This window comes from Amaranthus tricolor, chromosome 6 (assembly GCF_026212465.1).
Source record: "Amaranthus tricolor cultivar Red isolate AtriRed21 chromosome 6, ASM2621246v1, whole genome shotgun sequence".
Taxonomy (NCBI): Eukaryota; Viridiplantae; Streptophyta; class Magnoliopsida; order Caryophyllales; family Amaranthaceae; genus Amaranthus; species Amaranthus tricolor.
In genome coordinates this window covers 12,208,584-12,224,304 of record NC_080052.1, presented here as the reverse complement: position 1 = coordinate 12,224,304, position 15,721 = coordinate 12,208,584, and the positions used below count along the sequence as shown (strand labels likewise).

At 37.1% G+C, this 15,721-nt stretch overlaps 1 protein-coding gene across 1 annotated transcript; it reads left to right on the top strand.

Moving 5' to 3' along the window:
• Nucleotides 1–1,644, top strand: LOC130815436 (temperature-induced lipocalin-1). The gene is made up of 2 exons (XM_057681912.1): nucleotides 1–1,069; nucleotides 1,157–1,644. Exons 1-2 carry the CDS (start codon nucleotides 698–700, stop codon nucleotides 1,340–1,342), a joined length of 558 nt encoding a protein of 185 aa, XP_057537895.1. The 5' UTR covers nucleotides 1–697; the 3' UTR covers nucleotides 1,343–1,644.
• The last annotated feature ends 14,077 nt before the right edge of the window (nucleotides 1,645–15,721 follow it).

Below are 15,721 nucleotides of genomic sequence, written 5' to 3'. Positions count from 1 at the left end.
TTTGAACTTTTTTGCTCACAACACCCTTTTCCACATTTAAACTGACTACTATAGCTATCTACCACCAAATAGGAGTTGGGGTAGCCTAACAAAAAAGCATCAGGAAGAAGAAGTGAGCATAACGGCTAGTAGGTACCTACAATAGTCGGTTAAAATGTGGCTAGGGATGTTGTCCACAAAAAATATACAGAAATTGTGTTATTTAGAAATAATCAATAGTTGAAATTATTAACAGTAAATGGATAATAAGTCGAATTATGCAGGACAATTTTATTTTTTTTTTATCTTATTCTCCAAAATTTCACCCACGTATCATAATTGTGGAACGATAAGCATAGTGGTGGGCCGCCTGGAGGATTCACGAAGGTTCGCGATTAAGTCCCTTGGACGTGTTCCTTGGCTATGTTACAATTACAAATGCTCCACAAATTTGGTAGCTTAGAAGAAAAAGCCAAAAGAAAATCAATTGATTAGAAAGAAGGAGCTGGGCCTTGAAATAGAAAAGTATCCAAGTAATACTCACATTTGCACGGTGTAGGGATTGCCACGTTAGACACGATAAAATATCAGCTGTTTCCGTCAGTGTCAAAACCCTAAAATCTAAACCTTTAAAAAAAATACACAAATTCATTGGAATTGGAATTGGAATTGGAATTGAAATTGAAGTTAAAATTGAAATTGAAAATCAAATCAGAAGATGGAGAAGAAGGAAATGGAGGTTGTGAAGGGGGTGGATTTGGAGCGTTACATGGGGAGATGGTACGAGATTGCTTCATTTCCGTCACGGTTTCAGCCTAAAGACGGTGTAAATACACGAGCTACTTACAGTCTCAACGAGGATGGTACCGTTCATGTTTTGAATGAGACATGGAGTGGTGGTAAGAGGGGTTTTATTGAAGGCACTGCTTATAAGGCTGACCCTAAATCTGATGAAGCTAAGCTTAAGGTCAAATTCTACGTCCCTCCTTTCCTACCAATCATTCCTGTTGTTGGTGACTACTGGATCCTCCATCTTGATGCAGATTATCAGTATGCTTTAATTGGCCAGCCTTCTCGTCGTTATCTCTGGGTATAATTTCTTAATTGTTTCTTTTTCTCTTAATTATTTTTTTTTGTTTTGTGAAGTTAAAATGGGTCTGAGGGTAAATTTATGCAGATATTGAGCAGGTCGCCTGTTTTAGACGAAGAGATCTACAAGCAGTTGTTGGAGAAAGCTAAAGAAGAAGGCTATGATATTAACAAACTACACAAGACTCCTCAGGCAGACCCTCCTCCTGAAGATGAGGATGCCCCTAAGGATACCAAAGGCATCTGGTGGATCAAATCCATCTTTGGCAGATAGGAATTGCTCTTATTATCTGGATTCTGGCGTGCATCCTATTTTGAATTTCAGTCCAGACACTACTACCGACTACCTACTACCAGTGCTTGTGTATTATTTGTATTTGTTTCATGTTGTTGTGTGGATAAATTTGTGTTTGCTTTGGTTGGTATATTTTGGTTTTAGTAAATGCAGTAACATCGATGCATACTCCTATAATTATACCATGATTGATGAAGAATGTCAAGTGAGAAGTATGCTTTTCCAACTGTTTTAATACTTTCTCCGATCAATTTACATGTAATATTTTTTATTTATATCTACCTTTTTGGCAAAAGCTACTATATAATTATCACATTATCAACCTTATTTATGTGAAATAGGATAAAATTGTTACTCTCTCTTATTCACTTTAAGAGTATTATTTGATTTTTCACGGATTTAAAAGAGAGTTAAAAGTGAAATTCTAAAGGTAGAAAAGAGAGTGGTATTATGGATTTTTAATGTGAGGGAGGAAAATTAGTATGGGTAATGGAGGGTATAATTGAAAATAGGATAAAGCTATTAAGCGTATAAAAGTCAAAAATTCATACCAAAAATAGAAATGAGATAATTAAAGTGACTTGACCATAAAAGGAAATGAGACACATAAGCTGAATAGGAGGGAGTATTTTATTTAAAAAAAAGATGTTTCTTAGATATTGAGTAAAGTAAGCAAGTACAAGTTTCACTCACCTATGAGGCGACAACATTGAATTAGTACAAGTACTTTCTCCGTTTTTAATAATAAAACAATCATTTAAAGTTCAACCTACCCTTATTTTTATCCTACTCTATACTCTATACTTTATAATAAAATACTATATTATACTCTATAAAGTAACCTAACAGCCTATTTTTTTCTTTTTCTTTTTCTTTTTCAATTAACAATAATAAAATACTATACTCTATAAAGTAAACAATCAGCTACAGTGTAGGTCAATCACTTTTCTTAATCCCCGTGCCTATGCAAATACAGCGATTAAAACGGAACGGAGGAAGTATAATTTAATGTTCCCCCGGTGCTTACGTTGTTCATTCTAACAAATTTTGTACTGTGCTTGTACTTAAATATAAGACTTTGGACACCAAGGATGCATATTAATAAAATAAGGAGTTGCATATCTTTGGTTACAATCAAATTTAAAATATCAATAATCAAAGTGGACTATAGACAAATAAATTTAATAACAGAACACTAAGGGGTGTTTGGTATTTATTGTGAAAATATAATATCGAAAGAAAGGAAAATGGTAACATAAAATATTATTATTTAAAGTTGTTTGGTATAGAAAAATATATTGAATGGAAACGGTAATCCAAAGACTTTTTAAAAAAGTTTAGTTCATTTAGTCTAACTAATCAAGGAAGCATGTTATTGTAGGGTGAAGTGGCAGACTCTATTATAAACTGAACAATAGTGTTGGTGAGTTTCTAACAGTTAGATAGTTTGAGTGATGGTGATTGTGATATTGTTTGTGTTGTTGTAGGGTGAGTAGTGAGTGATTAGGTTTGTTTGCTTGAGAGAGAAAGTTAATTGGTGGGTGTTACTAAAGTTCGCCACTCCTTTTCATTTTATCGTCACCCATTTTGAAATTACGTATTTGCCCCTGAAGTTTAAAAAATTATAAAATTGCCACTGGACTTAAAACTTAATTAATAAATGTTAATCACACTTAATAACACTATTAACACTTTAATCCGGAAGATTTGTCTATATATATTGAATTCTCAGCCGCGTATGAAGTAGGGATGGTCATGGGGCGGGTTTGGCCGGACCCGGACCCGGACCCTTTTATTTTTTTTGGATCCAGACCCGGATCCGGACCCTAAGGGTCCAAAATTTTCAGACCCAGACCCGGACCCTACGGATCTGACAGGGTCTAGGGTCCTTAATGAGTCTTATACAAAGCTTCTTTGATTTGTCAAAATTGAACCTTTTTCGAGTCTTTTTATATTTTTGTAAGCAACTTATTATCGTATTACAAACACTTGTCACAGAAAGTTATCAATCGATACACCAATTTAACAATTCATTTCAGTACCCGAAAACAAGTCAATAATTAGTATCACACTCCGTAGACTTCCAAAACCATTAGAATTAAACAAAACATCATAATTGAAACTTAACTCAATGCGCAATCAAATTATTTCAGTACCTAAAAACAAACCAAAATTAAAATATTGCCGCCTCCATAATTTCCAAAACCATTAGAATTAAACAATAAACACTGTAATTAAACTTTAATCTCGGCGAGCAATCAAAGTATTATACATGTACAACAAATGTGCAAATATCATCAAAATTTTAACAAAAATAAAAATAAAAAAATAAAAATAAAAATAAAATTTAAAAGTTTAGGGTCCGGGTCCGGGTCCGGGTCCGGGTCTTCACCTTAGGACCCGGACCCGGACCCGTCAAATTTTTTTTGGATCCAGACCCGGACCCGGATCCGATAGGTCTAAAAAATTAAGACTCAGACCCTTAAAAAAGGGGCGGGTCCGGAGCGGGTCCAACAGGGTCCTGAACCCATGACCATCCCTAGTATGAAGTAAGAATTCAAACACGGTACTATCTCTCTAAAAACTCTTAAACAAGCTGTTACCTGTAATCGGTTAACTATGGCTAACGAAAGCGACTACGAATCAGATGCAGTACGTAAATTTTTCGTTTTGAGTCGTTGGAAATTTAAAAAAAAAAAAAATTAAATCGCGCAAAACTGGGCGATTGAACCATGGGTCAATCGCACAAAACTGGGCGATTGAACCATGGTTCAATCGCACAAAATTAGGCGACTGGACCATGGTTCAGTCGCCTAGTTTTATGCGATTATTATTATTTTTTTTAATTTTTTTTATTTATTTACGTAAATTTTTTATTTTTATTTTTATTATTATTATTGTTGTTATTATTAATTTTAATTTTCGTAATTTTTTTATTATTATTATTTTGTCATTATTATTATTATTATTATTATTATTATTATTATTATTATTATTATTATTATTATTATTATTATTACTATTTTTAATTATTTATTTTTTTAGTATTAGTATTTTTATTAATTTTTGTTATAATTATTATTTAAATTTTCGTCATCAATGTAATTAATTTATATTATTTTGATTTCAAATTTGCAGGAGTTTGAAAACTTTGGAGACAACGTAGACTACTCCGGGTAGCTTTGTTACGGATAGGGAATTTATTTCCCTAGATGAGTTACATAGTTGGGCCGATGCGATAAAAATAACAATTGGTTTTCAATTTACACGTGCTTCTTATAAAAAGAAAGAAGGACGTTCTAGAGTTATACTACTGTATATAGTGGTTGTTATAGAACATATAGAAGACATACATTGTGTATAGCAACGATTTAATCATAAATTAAATGCGATGTACATAGCGTCGACGAAAATAAATACAATCATTAATGTAAAACAGTTTAAGTACAGACTATAAAGGGCCATGCCCTTTAAAAATTTCCCATTCGGCAAATAAATCTCTACAATCATTAAGGTATATTTTTAACGCATGACGTTGACGGGGGTTCATATCCGCGAGCGAAGGAGGTAGCCTAGCCACTGGAGCGAATCGAATAGGCCATTCATTGAGGAACTGAAAAAACAAAAGGAAAAAGGAGTTAACAAGATATAAAACAACATCAAACAAACACAAACACATAGCATAAAAGAAGTATATTTTCAAAACTCACGTATTCCGCTCTGCTCTTAGAAGGACCAGGACCTGCAGTCGGGCCTTCGTCGGGGGCTATGTACGGCGAGCACACTCTGAACCAGTCAACGTAATTAGGTTCCGCCTCTGATGGAACAGATGCCCGTCGAAGGCCCTGGTCAACAACGTGGGCACTAAAGGGGAACCTACTCTATGCCTCCAAATAAACATCAGAAGAAGCAAAGGTCACGGAGTAGGTGCCGTGTGCCGGTCGAAGAGCCTTGGCTGGTCTCATAGGAGCGGGGGGAATAGCCTGCACGAACCCGATCTGTCGCAAAGTCCGCTCCGGCAAATACACCTCGACGATATCAAAGCACGTGATACCCCCGATGATGGTGGTGCGTGGGTGCTCATTCAGCAACGCACTAGGAGCAGAACTGTACGGAGTCCATTCCACCTGCATGCAGGCCAAGTTAACAAATAAGAATAATGTACAATTAAAAACACATGCATAACAAAATTAACTTTAAGTACAATACTTGAGTCTCCGTCATTGAGTCAAGAACCCTGCGGCAGTCCCTCAGCCTGTCCACCTCACGACATGGTTTCTTCGTTGACCACATCTCTACCCTAGTCATGTTTGGCACATCTTCTCGGCGAGGATGAGGGCGGAAAGCGGGAAAGTACTCGTAGATCCATGTCTGGATCAATGTCAGGCATCCCGCAATGGTCTTGCAACCAGCCCTAGATGCCATTCCAAGCTGCCTATACAAGTAGGCCAAGGTCACCGCACCCCAGGCCACTTCCTGCTGATCGCCATTCACGGCTAGTATCGGGTGAGGTCGCATGTCAATTCTGGTCTTATCGGCCAACAAGGTAGAGCCGACGATAGCCATGTAGTACGCTGTCGTCTGGGTATCCATGGCCTGCGACCTATGACACAGCCGTATCAGTTCAGCAACGTTGAGCAGCCGCAGGTGAACGCACCCCTACGTCGAAGCTCAGACATAGGCTCCCCGAACATATTGGTGATACCGACGTGCCACTCCGCCTCAGAAGGCTCAGTCGGCAGAGAACCATCAATAGAAATGCCTAGTATGCGTTGCACGTCGTGCAACATAATCGTCATTTCCCTCCATGGCATGTGGAAGGTGTTCGTATCCAACTGCCACCACTCCACGAACGCCGATATCAAAGCACAGTCGATGTGCTGGTGCATAATGTCCGGTAGTCGGCCGAGGGAAATGGCAGGTAGAACATCGTTTAGCGCATCGGACATATCCCTCAATCGGATGATGGACTCCACCGGCCTCTTCCTAATACGGCAATCCAGAATCGGAGGCGTACGCTCGGAGCCGTCGAAAATAAGTTTAGGTATGTGCCCGCCATAGCTAGGGATCAGTCGCGTATCTGTCGGCCCCCCGGGCTGGGGTGATGTGACTAACCAGTCCGTGTTAGCGGAGTGTGCGGGCCTGCTCTCTCGTGGCGGCTCATTATCGATGAAACTACGTCCTGCGCGCTCAGATGCGGCAGAAGAACTAGGGCCGCCACGTGCAAATCTCTCGTCGGGCCCCCGAACAACAGTCCAGTCCAATGGGCGAAAATCAGGAGCTTCGTATTGAACATCATCAGCATCATTATCATCATCACTAGAAACCCTCGAACTACTCTGGATGCTGCCAGACTGGTCATCAAGAGGGGTTTGGACTAGGTCTAGCGCACTCGACCTTTGGGCAATACTGTGTCTGGCAGCCTCTTCCTGCCTAGCCCTCCTAGCAGATTCCGTTACCCCCCTCTCATGCGGGTCCCCTCTGAGTAAGGTAGGCCTAGAACTACTACCTCTCAACAATTATCTAAAAAAACCCTTTCCTTTTCCTTGATTACCAGCCATTTAGTACAATTTTTGACAATTTCATTAAATATTAATAATAAATGAACTTAATCAAACATTACGTTACATTAACCAGATGAACAAAAAACAATATTAATTTTCTAAATTGACAATAAACATAAAAATAATAACAACATTAACAAAAGTAATAACATTAATAATAATCATAACAATAATAACACAAATAATAACAATAATCATAACACTAATAACAAAAAAAATAATTTTAAAAAAATTAAAGGATAATATAATAACAATAATAATAATAAAAATATAATATAAATAAAAATAATAATAATTATTCTAAAAAACAAAATAATAAAAAAATAAAAAATGGAAAAAAAAACAATTTAAAATAATTATACAAAAACAACGATATAAAACAGTTATTAAAAATAAACATAACAATAATAATTATAACAAACATATTTACATAATAAATTAAAAATCAAAACATAAAAATATATTCAATATTAAAAATAAAAAATAATAACAATCACAACAATAATAAAAAAAATTATTAAAATAACAATAATAATAATAATAATAATAATAATAATAATAATAATAATAATAATAATAATAATAATAATAATAATAATAATAATAATAATAATATAATTAAAATTTAGAATAATTATACAAAAACAAACGAAAAAAAAATTTGAATCGCCCAGATCTGAGCAGTTCAACTTTAATTTCTTTTTTCGTTTGTAAATTTAAATTAATTAAATTCAAAAAAAATTACCTCGATTGATTGTTTGCGGATTGAACTTAGTTTTTTCTCCAACAATCTGCTTTTGTAAGTTGGTTTTTAAGTGTGGTAAGAAAAAATTTTAGTGAGAATGTGGTATATATAGAAAATTTTAAGTTCAATGGTAGAATCGTAGTTTTTTGATTATCCAGGGGCAAATACGTAATTTCCTCAGGGGAGGTGGCGATAAAATGAAAAGGGTGGCGAAATTTAAGGATTGGGTTAATTGTTTTCTCAACTTTTGTAAAGGATAACAAAACACAGGTAACTATTACCCTAAAGTAATGGTATTTGTTATCCAAATTTTAACACTAACAACAAATAATGGATTAAGTGTAACATCTCGGAATAACTCGGATCGTTTGGAAAGAGAAGACGACCTTTTTAAAGAAAGGTAAATGTAGTCCGAGTCAGACCAGGATGTTAGAAGGCAGATATAAAAAAAACGGATTTTTTTTGAAAACAAGGAAAGCATGCGGATCGAGTTCTATTAGTGTTATTATGAACTACTAGATATAATAAATTCTTAGCAGAACGTAAAATTAAGTCTACTTATGAGAACGAAATCGCCTCATAAAACCAAACATTCTTTAAACTTATTTAGAAGTTCTTATCAAAACTTCTGTACCCTAACGATTTATTTCTCCAAGGGACAATCCTCACTCCCTAGACCTGCAACTTAACTTACTGCTAGTCATTGCCCAGAAGGAAACAACATCATCGAAGGATCGTTAAGACAAAAAGTACACGTCAGCAAACGTCGCATACCAAAATAATTAATTACAACAAGAGAAAGATTTTATTTAATAGCTGTCAGTTTGCAGAAAATACGCTTCGATCATGCTAATAAAGAATAATCAATTTCATGTAAGGGTTAGTCAGCCATACTGTTGTACTATCCAGCCATACTGCCGGTACAACTCCAATCTCCATAAGTGTGACATTACATTAGGGGAAGCTAACCCCTAAGCAAGTCTCTACCATAGACACCCGCCTTACTTCGGTGCCTATGGTTAAGTATGCATACCCCCGCGGTGGCTCATAATGCCCCCATATACCGCGAGTAATTCATTTCCACCAATTGACATCATACTACGTCCACTTTAAGGTTAGTGAGGTCATACTACCTCTGCTTATCAAAACAATGTATCAAAATTAATTATTCGGAAAGATAACATTATTCATACTATATACCCATACTTTACTTTTGTATACCATTATTATATGATACATCGGACTAAATGCGAACTTCGCTGCGTGTACATACCTTAAGCAAGATAACCAACTCTCAAGCGTCCTATTCAATTCCCGGTCACGAATCGACTTCCTACAAGGTTCAATCGTATTCAGGAAATAAGCACACATACACACTTTCCTCAAATCAACCATAACACATACATACAATTACACCCACACCTAGAATACCACACACATCATGAACATCCATCACATACTATAACATGGTAAACGCACAAAACAGGACAGCATACATAATCTGTCCAGAAATGCAACTTAAAACTGTCAAACTGAAAATCCGACTTTACCGTTGCGTCCGGAAGGCGTCAAAACCCCCGGGTACCAATTTCCATAATTTATAACATAGTATAAGTATTTTTAACCTAATTTCAAAGCCAAAAAATGTTCCAAAAACACCTTTTTTCACCATTTTCAAAACCTACGGGATTTTGTCATTTCATTTTTTTTATCAAAAAAATATAAATTTCAATGCTTTATTTCCTATTAAATCTAAACGACAATATTTACATAATTTTCATGACCATCTACGAACTTAATTTTTTTTTTATTCCTCAAAAATAATTCTTTTTACACAAATGTACACACACACACACATCACACACACACACACACACACACACACACACACACACACACACACACACACACACACACACACACACACACACATATATATATATATATATATATATATATATATATATATATATATATATTTCTCTAGCAACATTATAAATTCCTCCTATTAATCAATAAAATAAATTTCTAACACCACATACATTTTTCTATGAGCATCCAATTTTTTTTTTTTTTATATATACACTTTACAATCATCCATCAAACAAATCCTTCAGACACAAATAAACATATCTAAAACCCTAAAAACCATACATTAATTTAGATAGAAAAGTACATCACACTTTCATACATGAATTTTAAATCATAAACTAATCATAAATTTATAAGATAACACATATAATAATCATAGAAATTTAAATTAAAACTTAAAAATAAAATTAGATTGAGAATTTACTCAAAATTTGCTAAAGAACAAAACACCAATTGATGAAGGATGATGATACTAGGCGTGTGGTTGGAGTTTGAGGAAGAATATATATTTTTTTTCCTCGAGTTTTTCTAAGAATTTTGAAAGAAGAATGCTAATGAGACTAAAGTAATTAGGAAGATTAAGGAAATAAAGGATTAAGGAAATATGGAATTAAGGAAAATAATTATTCAAGGCAATAAATTTGATCTTTCAATATTCTCACAAGGAGTTACAAACTCTCCCATCTTTCCCATATGGCCGGCACCCCTTCACCTCCATTTAATTATTATTATTACTATTATTATTTTTTTTTTAATTTTTTTTATTTGAAATAAGAATTGGGTTAAAGGGTTTGGGCCCGAAAGGCTAGATTGTTTAAAAGACTGAAATATATAAGCTCAAGCCCAAAATAAATCAATGACAACTTTATTTATCTTAAATAATATTACTAATAAATCATTAAATATATCGGAAAAAATATCGGGGTGTTACAGACTACCCCCCTTAAAAAGATTTTGACCCCAAAACCTCAATGTACAAATACAAAACACACAACAACCACACACACAAAAACGACAAAACAAGCACACAACAAAAGAAACTAGATCAAAATAACTCAACGCGTGAAAAATCCTATCGCTTTCTACCCCCCTTACAAAGTTACGTCCCCGTAACTTACTAACCTAAGGGAAAAGGTACGGATACTTGTCTCGCATGGAAGCTTCTCTTTCCCAAGTTGCCTCTTGTCACCGATGATTTGACCATAGAACCTTAACAATTGCAACATCCTTTCGCCGAGTACTGCGAACCTTTCTATCCAAAATCTGAACAAGTTGCTCTTCATAGGTTAGGCTCTCATCAAGCTCTAACGGCTCCGAGTCTAAGACATGCGAAGAAGCCGTAACATAACGTTTTAACTGGGAGATATGAAAAACGTCATGAACCTTACCCAGCGCATTAGGCAACACTAACCGGTAAGCTAACTTCCCAATTCGCTCCACAATATCATAGGGACCAATGAAACGCGGGCTTAACTTCCCACGAGCACCAAAACGAACCACACCTTTCATCGGAGACCCACGGAGTAGAACTTTGTCGCCTACTTCGTACTCATCAGGCCGACGTCGGAGATCGGCGTATGATTTTTGTCTATCCTGGGCTGCCTTCATTTTATTGCGAATTAACTTTACTTGCTCGGTCATTTGAACAAGCATATCAGGTCCTAAGGTGACAGATTCAGTAAAATCATCCCAACATACAGGACTACGACACTTACGACCATAAAGTGCTTCAAACGGAGCCATTTGAATCGTTGCCTGATAACTGTTATTATAAGAGAATTCTACTAAATCCAAATGTTCATCCCATGAACCTTGCCATTCCATGGCTATTTCTCTCAACATGTCCTCTAGTATTAGATTGACACGTTCAGTCTGACCATCAGTCATAGGGTGAAAAGACGTATTATAAAGAAGAGTGGTTCCCAAAGTCTGTTGTAATGATTTCCAGAAATGTGACAAGTATCGAGTATCACGATCGGAGACAATAGTACGAGGTATTCCGTGATATCGAACAACGTATCTAATGTAGGCACGAGCAAGTTGTTCCATATCCCACTTACAGTTCATCGGAATAAACCTTGCAGACTTAGTAAGCCTATCCACAATAACCCAAAGAGTATCATTACCAGCCTTAGTTCGGGGCAAACCTAAAACAAAATCTATAGAAATGTCATCCCACTTCCATACCGGGACTTGTAGAGGTTGCAGTAACCCAGCTGGTCTTCGATGTTCACTCTTAACCTTTTGACACGTTAAACACTTGGAAACAAAATCTGCAATATTCTTTTTCATACCTGACCACCAAAACATGCATTTTAGATCTTGATACATCCTGTCTCCACCAGGATGAACCGAGTATCTAGAATAATGGGCTTCGTTCAATAATTTTTTCTTCAAGGAGTCACACCCATTTGGTACACACCACCGTCCTTTAAAATGAAGACTACCGTGCTCATGAATTGTAAAACCTTCAGCTCTCCCTTCACTGATCTGCTCTCGAAGTTTAATGTACTTTGGGTCTTCCAGTTGCTTAGCCAAAATCTCTTCGAAAAAGGTAGGTTGAATAGACAATGCACTCAACTTGGCTTCCAATTCCCCTTCTTGGATTATCTCCAAGTTCATTCTCCCATACTCCTCACACAACTCCTCAGAGGTTATTAACGCTGAGACTGAATGCCTCGATTTTCTGCTCAAAGCATCAGCGACTACATTCGCACGGCCTTCGTGATAGGCAATCTCCAAATCATAATCACTGATAAGTTCTAACCAACGTCGTTGGCGCAAATTCAACTCGGATTGAGTGAACAAAAATTGCAAGCTTTTATGATCCGTGAAGACCTTGCATTTGACACCATAAAGATAATGTCGCCAGATTTTCAATGCGAAAACCACAGCCGCTAATTCCAAGTCATGTGTTGGATAATTCACCTCATGAGTCCTTAGTTGACGCGGAGCATACGCCACCACTTTCCTATCTTGCATTAAAACACAACCTAATCCATGTTTGGAAGCGTCACTGTAGACGGAATATTCCAAAGATGGATCAGGTAAGGTCAACATTGGGGCTGTAGTTAACTTCTCTTTCAACAACTGAATGCCTTCTCACACTCCTCAGTCCATTCGAACTTCTTTTCCTTCTTCATCAAGGATGTTAGCGAACGAGCGATACCAGAAAAATCCTTCACAAAACGACGATAGTACCCTTCTAATCCTAAGAAATTTCGAATATCTGTAACTTTTTGAGGTGTAGACCAGCCCCGAACAGCTGCTACTTTTGCTGGATCAACAGAAGTTCCTTCCTTAGAAACAATGTGACCTAGAAAAGCCACTTGCTCTAACCAAAATTCACACTTCGAAAACTTAGCATACAACTGATTCTCTCGCAGAATCTGCAAGACTATTCTTAAATGTTCTCGATGTTCTTCTCGGCTCTTAGAATATACCAAAATATCATCAATGAACACCACCACACACTTATCGAGATACGCGTTAAAAACTCGATTCATCAACCCCATAAATGCTGCCGGTGCGTTGGTCAACCCAAAAGGCATCACGGTGAATTCGAAGTGTCCGTATCTGGTTCTAAAAGCTGATTTACTAATATCCTCCTCCTTAATACGTAATTGATGATACCCTGACCGCAGATCAATCTTGGAAAAGACTCCTGCCCCTTGTAATTGATCAAAAAGATCATCGATCCGTGGTAATGGGTACTTATTCTTAACAGTGACCTTATAAAGCTCTCTGTAATCAATACAGAGACGCCTCGTTCCGTCCTTTTTCCTTACAAACAACACCGGGGCTCCCCAGGGCGACACGCTGGGTCTTATATAACCCTTCTCCAACAACTCCTCCAATTGGACTTTCAATTCTTCCATCTCCTTTGGGGCCATTCGGTAAGGAGCTTTTGAAATTGGCCCTGTCCCAGGGATTAAGTCAATCGAAAAATCCACGTCCCTTCTTGGCGGCATACCAGGAAGTTCTTCTGGAAAAATATCCTTAAAATCACAGACCACCGGAATGTTCTCAAGCCGCACCTCCCGCTCCTCCACCTTACTTATACTACACAGAAACCACGGTTGCCCTTGCTTGATTAACTTCCTGATCTTCAATGACGATACGATTTTTATCCTCGGTCCCTTAGGAAGACTCCTATATTTAACCTTCTCCCTCCTGGGTCCACTTAAAGTCACCAACTGTTCTTCACAATCTATTATCGCTTTATATCTACTTAGCCAATCCATCCCAAGTATTACATTTAAATCATCCATTTCTAGAGAAAATAAATTACTTGGAAATTTTACTTTTCCTATCTTAACCGGCACTTCACGGAACAACGTATTACAATGAAAAATCTCCTCAAAAGGAGTAGCGACTGAAAAAGATGTTTCCTCGGGGTTCTCCATTTCTAAGTCCTTAACTCTAGACTTTGAAACAAACGAGCACGATGCACCAGAATCAAAAAGTACTTTAACGGACTTTGTATTAACACAAAACGTACCTATGACCACATCCGACGCCTGCGCTGCCTCCCTCGAGTTAACTGCTGAAAGCCTGCCATCATTCTGAGTAGAAGTAGTAACACCTCCTTGATTACCACGTTGGCTTGAAAAGACATTCTCGTTTCTAGCATTCCCCTGTCGTTGCTGGACACCATAGTGATTTCCCGGAAACCTAGGGTTTGAGGCACCTCCCAAGTTTCGACCAAGACTACCACCATTGTGGTTCCCCCTTCCAGCTTCATTACCACTCCGTTCGCTATTGAGACGTTGTTGTTGGAAACCTCTATGATTTCCCCCTTGCAGCTCTTGTTGTCCCATGCGAGTATAACACTCATACATTCTATGGCCCGGCTTACCACAGTAAGAACAGTCCACTAACGCACCTCGGCAATCCCTTCCTGGGTGATTCTTCTGGCATCTCCTACAATTATAAATTCTTTCCTTCCCATTGCGATCATACAAAGGCTTCTGCATTCTAGCCTCTTGTCTCAAATTTCCCCCACTCTTGCTATTCTGACCAGAGTGGAAACCTTTTTCCTGGAAGCCTCCAAACGGTTTGTGCTTCTTAAATTGATTTTGGACTTGATTACCCATATTCATATCATTCTGAAGCATGGGTTCTTTCCTCTTTTCCCCGCTATGGCTCATCTTCTCTTTTTCTTTCCTAATAACATTTCCAATCTGCGCAGCTCTCTTGTATAGCTGGTCTAAAGTATCATATCTATCAGTCTCAATGTGCTTTTGAATCTCATACGATAGACCTAATTCAAAACGCTGAATTTTCTTTCCCTCAGTTGGGACGTCCTCAGGACAAAACTTCAGGTATTCCATAAATTTCTGATAATATTCATCCACCGTTAAGTTTCCCATTTCAAACCTAGCAAACTCATTTGATTTATCCTTCCTCACATGAGGCGGATAGAATTGGTCCCTTAACGCCCCCTTAAAACCTTCCCAGCTTAAGTCACCGTCGTTTTCTGATATCAACCTTATCTTACTATGTGTCCTCCAATAGTCAGCGTCTTCCACTAGGAAAAACGCGGCTTGGTCAATCATGAGCTCAGCAGGACATCTCACCACACTAAAGAGTTTATCGAACTCTCTCAACCAGTTTTCCAGCATAGAAGGTTCACCTTTCCCACAATAAGTCGAGGGTTTACTCTGGGCTATTCTCTTACTAAATGATGAAGCCCTTTCCTCCAAGGATTTCTGTCTCGAATTCCTTGCGCCAGTTAGGGCCTTAACTAGGTTTCGAAGCACACGGTCAAAGTTTCCTCTTGGCACGGACCTTTTCAAAAAGGGTGGCATGTTGGCAGGTATACTACATTAGGTTAAACAAGGTATGTAAATACATTTCTATAGCGTTTGTGGTTAAGGAAAACTCATACTATTATTGCTCTTTAAAAAAAACAAGGTAATAGTCCTAAAAGGTAAAAGAGTTGAACAAGAGTCTATAATCAAATCTTCACATTTTTCCACAAATACAATACTTAATCGATTCTACCTACTAATGTTTAAACTTTTATAAACGAAATTTAAATTCAAATCAGTAATACCATATTGTTCCAATCTAAAAAGAAATACTTGGGTATAAAATCCCGCATAACCACTGTTCAAATACTACAAAAGTCCGAAGTAAACAACCAAATCATTCAACCAACAAAATTGTTCGCGA

Bases quoted from the DNA above. Each gene is read 5' to 3' on its own strand.
- LOC130815436 (XM_057681912.1), top strand. From the start codon at position 698: ATGGAGAAGAAGGAAATGGAGGTTGTGAAGGGGGTGGATTTGGAGCGT. The intron at 1,070-1,156 runs GTATAATTTCTT...AAATTTATGCAG, and splicing joins CTTCTCGTCGTTATCTCTGG to ATATTGAGCAGGTCGCCTGT.